A 6,575-nucleotide genomic window follows, 5' to 3' on the forward strand; every position below is an offset into this window, starting at 1 on the left:
AACTTTAAACAGATAAAAATAATGGCTCAGCTAGCAAAATCTTCTCTAAAGTGTGTATTATAAACATGTATGAATTGACGGAATTAGTTTATTAATCTTGCTTTTCAGAAATCAAATCATAGAACAGCTCATTGACATGAAGTGTAACATAGGGGCACCAATCTTTTTATAGTACAGCGTAGTAAGGCATAATTTTATCAGAAATCTATTGGTTCGTCCCTCCACAGACACTCCCTTTAACATTAGGGTTTTTTCCTGGCTTTGTGGACTATACTCGCAAATCTTTTAAATTTTGTGGGTGATTAAGCCATTTTGGTTTAATGATTAAAGGCACTGGGCTAGAAACCAGGAGATGGAGAGTTTTAGTCCTGCCTTAGGCACAAAGTCACCTGGGTGTATTTGGACCAGTCACAATTTTTCAGTCTCCATGCCCCCTCCCCCTTTTTTTGTGCTGTCTAGTCACAGAATGCTTCCTTAGGAATGCCTTGATACGTCCTTGCAGTTTACTTGGCAAGATTTTTCAGAAGTGGCTTGCCATTGCCTCCTTCCCAGAGCTGTGGGAGTGTAACTATCCTAAGGTCTAGGGCAGACATGTCAAACACAAGGCCCGGGGGCCGGATGCGGCCCGCGAAGTGGTTTCATGTGGCCCATGAGGCCATCCTGGAAACAGTGAGGGAATGGCCCTCGCTGCCTTGGCCCTGGCCCAGGCCGGCCGGGAGCCAATGTACAATTTTGTGGTGGCCATCTATGCTGAAACGCATTCAGTCTTAGTTCCACAAGGCCGTCTGGAAACAGTGAGGAACCAGCCCCTGCCGCGTCAGCCCCACTCCCTGGATGCATGCTGGGGAGGTGTCACCCTTTGTGAGGAATGAAGAAATGCACCACCACCTGGAAGTGGCCAGGAAATGGCCCTCGCCTACTTCACATATCCGGCTTGATGGGCTGTGGGGAGGGGTTTGGGCAGGCAGCGGGGCGCTCTTCACAGCGCCAAGAGGCTGAGCCAGGCGGCGCAAATCCAAAAAGAAATGCGAGGCCACCCAGCTCCCGGCCTGCCCGGTTTCAGCAGGCAGCGGGACACTCTCCTCACAGCACCAAGAGCTGAGCTGGGTGGCGCGAATCTGATGAGAAGTGCAATGCTGCCTAGCCCCCAGCCTGCCCAGTTTCAGCAGGCAGCAAGGTGCAAAGTTGGCGAGCTTCGCACCACCCGGCTCAACCTCTTGGCGCTGTGAGGAGAGCGCCCCGCTGCCTGTCGAAACCACGCTCACCCAGTAGGCTGCACCCACCCTGGCCACACCCACCCGGCCCCCTGAGGGCAAGCACAATGCTGATGCTGCCCTCAGTGAAATTGAGTTTGACGCCCCTGGTCTAGGAGGCTTTGTGCCTAAGGCAGGACTAAAACTCTCCATCTCCTGGAAGACTAGAACTCACAAGTCTCCCAGTTTCTACCCTAATGCCTTAACTACTGCACCAAGCTGGCTTTCAGCCTTAACTAAAGCACACCTGTGGTTTGGGATTTTTCCAAATCCAGAGAAATGGTGAGAAATAAAGATGATGATTTATATGCACATATGGAAAAGATAATGTGGAGCTGGCAGCATGGCGAAAGGAAAAGTCCATATGGACTTTTGAACCCCTGAGTGCCATCGGTCATATCAAATCTGTTTGCAAATTAAAATGTATTGTACCGGTGAAACATGTAATTCTCAAATACATTCATCTTGGTGGATATGCATAAGTGAAAAATAATTCTACTAACACTTTTTAAAGGTGAAGTTCAGTTTGCATTGTTACTTTCCTACAAACAAACAAAATCTAAATGTTTTACACGCCAAGTATAGGATAACCGTATTGATTATACATAGCTCTTGAACTGCTATTCTTTTCAAATATGTCTGTCCTTCAATACTGACCCTCAGAGAGTAGCCTATATACACTTTTTATTTAAGTTAAAACTAAAAACAAAGTCCTCCTCATTCTATGTTACCTGCTGGTAAGATGAAGAAAAATGAAAGCTGTCCAGATATGATTCAAGTGATGCAATTATTGTACATGTTACAGAACCCAGGTGCTAATCGTGGTCAAGAAGAACCTTTTCAAGAACACTCTTTTAAAGCCCAGCTCTTTAGGCTATTCTCCTGGATAACGGGAATGGACCAGTTTGAACATCTTCATATAAGGCAATAAAGTTATGTGTGCAAACAAGCGCACTGGTGTGTTTAAACGCTGTCTTGCAAGGGACATATCTGAACCTTCAGTGCAGGCAGGGGTCTTTCTGAGAAACAGAAGTTTGTGAAACGGCATTTTTATTCTATGCTACTCTTTATCTCCTGCATAGTCGGGAGAAAAAATGTTTTTAAACTATTTTAAAAACTGAGATGACATGTATGGTCAAATGCAGTTTAATGCTGCATTTTAACGAAATGCACAGACTGTAACGTGACTAGGAGTACCAGGTAAATTATATCCTGTGTTCTGTATGCTTGTCCATACTCAAAATGATTAGTAAGTTGTGCATTACTGAAGATTTATATTATAAATGACTAATGTTGCCAAAATGTACTTTACGTGAGTGGAATGCTATTTCAAATAGCAAGAATCATTATTTGGCATATTGCTATAAGTATGGTTTCTATTTTTAAAAATGGAAACCAGCACTTAAGGTTCAGGTTTAATATATTTTGATATTTTAATGGTGATATTTTATAGTTTTTGCTCTTCCAGTTTGCTCTTCATACCAGTGGATCACAGGATCATCTCCAGTGATATATTGGTTGGAAATAACTATTGCCATGCTGTGCATGTTTTGTTTTTTTTCTGTCGCTCTTACTAGTAACAACCTCTGCTGTTACAAAAATATAAACTTGTGCATTGCTTGTTCACAAAACTAAACACAACATTGTGGTGAATTAATAGTGAATGCTTGTGCCAACAAACATTCACTGAGGAATTTGATAATATAATCTGGATTTCTTTTTTATTTTGGCATGGGTTTCAGTGTGTCTGCTCTGACTGCTAGATCAAAAGGCATTGTTGAAGGTTTCATACTCAGAGAACTCCAAAAAGCTTTACCTTATGCCCTATATCTTTTACAGTTCTGGAATGAGGAATGGCTGACTTAAAAATAGATTCCTTGAATCTCCCAGTAGATCAATGCAAAGCGTTTGAAAAGGTGCTTCATGAAACACACCGTTACAAAAAAAAAGCACTTTTGTTCAAAGTGGAGACACTTAAAATTCTGCAGAAGAAAAGCTTCTTCAAGGATTTTCCCAGGCTGTCTGCACCCAGAACTTCCTTGTGAAGCAGAATACCTCTGCGCGCGCATGTATGCATATATGGAAAAGCTCTTGAAGGAGCTGCACTGAGTCTCTAAGGAGAAAGAGTTTGCTCCACTTAACATATTTGCTGCAATGTCCCTTTGAGTGCTTTGTGTGTAGCACTTCTTCCACCATTTTTTTTAAAGACATGCATTTGATGCAAAAGTGGAGCCTTGTGTTTTTTAGAAGAGGTCATTCTGTGGCCACTGCACAAAAACGTACCACGGAATTTACTACCAAGAAGAAAAGATGCAGGCGCAATTTTTCACTCGTTAAAAAAAGAAATTGGGACAAGCTGGCCACAGATGTAAAAGATGCGTTCAAAAATAAGGGTGTCTCCCAATCTCTGGGCTTCTGAAGGCTGAAAATCCCATCCATCCACTCCAGTGGCTTCATTACAATAGGCTCATGTCTGTTGCACTGCTTGGTGGCTTAATATATCCAAAAGTCATGTGTACGACCACAAAAAGGTTTATACTGCCTGATCAATCGTTCGGGTGGTATTATGGTCACGATCAACTCCAATTAAAACAAGAGAAATCTACATCTCATTATACTGATTTTTTTAATTATTTTACAGGTTCAGGAACCTTCAGCATGCTCCTTTAAGGAACTTTAGGATTACACAGTTAAGACTACTAGATATGAATGGAATCCTAAGGACACAGACATTAGCCATTAGAGGCGTTTTCAAGCCTAGATCAATAGTTGTCCTCAATATTCCCGACAGGAGTCTCTACAAAACACTTCTTTCTAGACTGAGACATAGGGTTTCAAGCACGGAAGAGTGATTGAAGGCATATGGCTAAGGGTTAGGGGTGTCTGACCAAACAGCCAAAATTGAAGCCCCACCCTTTTAAAACGTGCGATACGTGTAAAAATTATGAAGTTGCAGGCACCATTTTTTTTTTTATTTCTCCCGTCAGGTAGAATGAAACTTAAATTTCAAACGCTACTATTTTAATTGGCATTTTTATTGTTCCTAAATAAATAGCAAGAATCAATGGAAATTCATAACAATGGAAATGATTATTTGAAGGGTTCTTCAGATACCTAAGAGCTATCACATGAAAGAGGGAAAAGATATATTCTGTGCAGCGCTAAAGGGCAAGACGTGATTTAAAGGGGACTAACTTATACAAATGGATAGATTTTATAAGTTACATTAGATGTTGTTCAGCCAGAGAACCAGTTATTGAAATGAGTAACTATCATTCCCTGAAGGTTTTCAAGCAGAGTCTGGGCAAGGCTGGACAATCATTTACAATCCCCCCCCCCCAATTCCATATCATTCTAAAATAGGGTTTTTCCTGCTGCCATTCAGCCTCAAACAACCAAATACAGTGTTTCTTTATAGCAAAATTATAAAGTCTGGTGCCTCTCAAATGTTTTTAGTGGCTTTGCTGCTATGGAATCATAATGAAAACTTTTGAAGATTGCTTACCACAACTTGAGAGACAACTAGCAGATTGTTTTTCTTTACACCAAAAATAGACAGGGAACCCAAATGAATTAAGATTCTCCACTTGAGGTTTATTAATCAGGGCTTTATCTCTGGCTTCCGTGGGTATTTCTATGAATTTCCAATCCGGGTCAAGGCCCTTTGGAGGCAAGAAATCCTGATTAACCAATATCCAGAGGGTATTTCTGTGTATTTTGATGTAAGGGTGGGGGGGAGAGAAGTTCATATTTGCTTGAAGTGAACAGGAGATTTGATCTAGATTAGAATCCTTAGCAAGAAACCTAGACCTATTATCCAGTGGACTCTAATGCACGTTTATAAGGAAGTTCATGAAAATATCTATTAATTTCAATGAATCCTGTTTTCATAGATCAAATCCCCTGTTCATCCCTGTTCAGTACTTTAAGTAGTTATGAAACTTACCTGCCTACGTATTACATATTATCTTTTAAGCCAATTTAAACTTAAACTTGGCCCTTATAAAGAATGACCTATTACCTCTTTAAAATGCTTTGTACACATGCATGTATTTTCTTATGAACATGTTTACACAAGAAATATATAGATGCATCCTGCTGAATGAAACAGTGGAGAGTAGATTGAATAAAGAAGAAATTTTAATTAATGAAAGAGGACATGTTTGCCTTCTGCTGGATAGTAAATACAATTTTCATTTAAGTTTCTCCTGTTTCAAGAGTTATGAAACTTTAAAAGAAACAAATGCAGAATTAAAATAGTATTAATCTGATTTACCAGATTTTGCCATGTTTGTTCTTAAAATTTATATTGTAGTTACTTATTATAAAATAATTGTAAAATTTGGATTCCAGTTTAAGTGTATAAGAACTTAGTCATTTAAGAATGGTGATTTAATTAATGTATGTGGAATATTTTGTAAAGCATTTTAGATTTTCTTGAGATATGTAGAGGTGAATCTCTGAAGGGCTACTAAAGTCTAAACTATGGGATCTTCTGTGGTAGGTGAGGGTGGGAAAATGCACCTCTCATCTTTATAGTTGAATGACTTCCATGCTTTGTTCTTTTCACCTTTGTAGAACCACATCACAGCCTTTGCAGAAGTCACATGATGGAGAAAGGGATGTCTACTCCCTACATTGGACGTCATCTCTTTTCACAGTTCACTCGTAATGACTGAAACAATTTCAATATTAAAGAAAAAACTGATTTGGTCTTAGAATCTGATCTCACCGCATTAAAATTTACAGCAACCTATGAAGAATATGCCTGAGTTAAGAATATTTTCCAACTCCAATCAAAACCATTGTACCATTTAGGGACTGGGTGGGGAAGAGTGAACCTCAGCATGTCATAAAAACATACCATTTCCCCTGTTCTGGCATATTTATTTCCTAACACGGTCATGTAAGTATTAGACTGTATACCAAGGAGATCTGGTCTTTAAAATTCAGCATGACACTCCCATTTAAACTGATTTCAGTGTACACTTTTCTAAAAGAATCTTATCCAGAACTCAGATGCCACTGGCACTTCCTATTATATATTTCTCATACCACATTTCTTAAGACTGGTGCTTCTGTTTTTGAAGAAAAAAATGCCATTTATACTCTAATAAGTATTCTATAGTTATTTTAAAACAAATTATTTATTTCGATATTTTCCTGACTTCATGTGGTTGAATAGTTGATTTTGTAGTTTTTCAATGTCTTCAATGTACCCTGTTGTTAGGATTAGAAATGAGAACATGTAGACATTGGGGTAGATTATTCTTTTATTATCAAACACTAACTGAAAGTTTATAACTCCAAACCTGTTGCCAG

The 6,575-nt window shown here is 39.4% G+C and overlaps 1 protein-coding gene across 1 annotated transcript in view; it reads left to right on the plus strand.

Annotated features, from left to right (window-relative positions):
* LOC107289171 (phospholipid phosphatase-related protein type 5-like) overlaps positions 1–5,864 on the plus strand; it is a 36,623-nt gene extending 30,759 nt beyond the window's left edge. Inside the window, exon 6 of the mRNA XM_015817872.1 lies at positions 5,832–5,864. Within this exon, the coding sequence (XP_015673358.1) occupies positions 5,832–5,864 (33 nt within the window). The remainder of the gene's footprint in view (positions 1–5,831) is intronic.
* Positions 5,865–6,575: the final 711 nt, after the last annotated feature.

This window comes from Protobothrops mucrosquamatus, unplaced genomic scaffold, assembly GCF_001527695.2.
Source record: "Protobothrops mucrosquamatus isolate PMUCROS unplaced genomic scaffold, P.Mucros_1.0 scaffold647, whole genome shotgun sequence".
NCBI lineage: Eukaryota > Metazoa > Chordata > Lepidosauria > Squamata > Viperidae > Protobothrops > Protobothrops mucrosquamatus.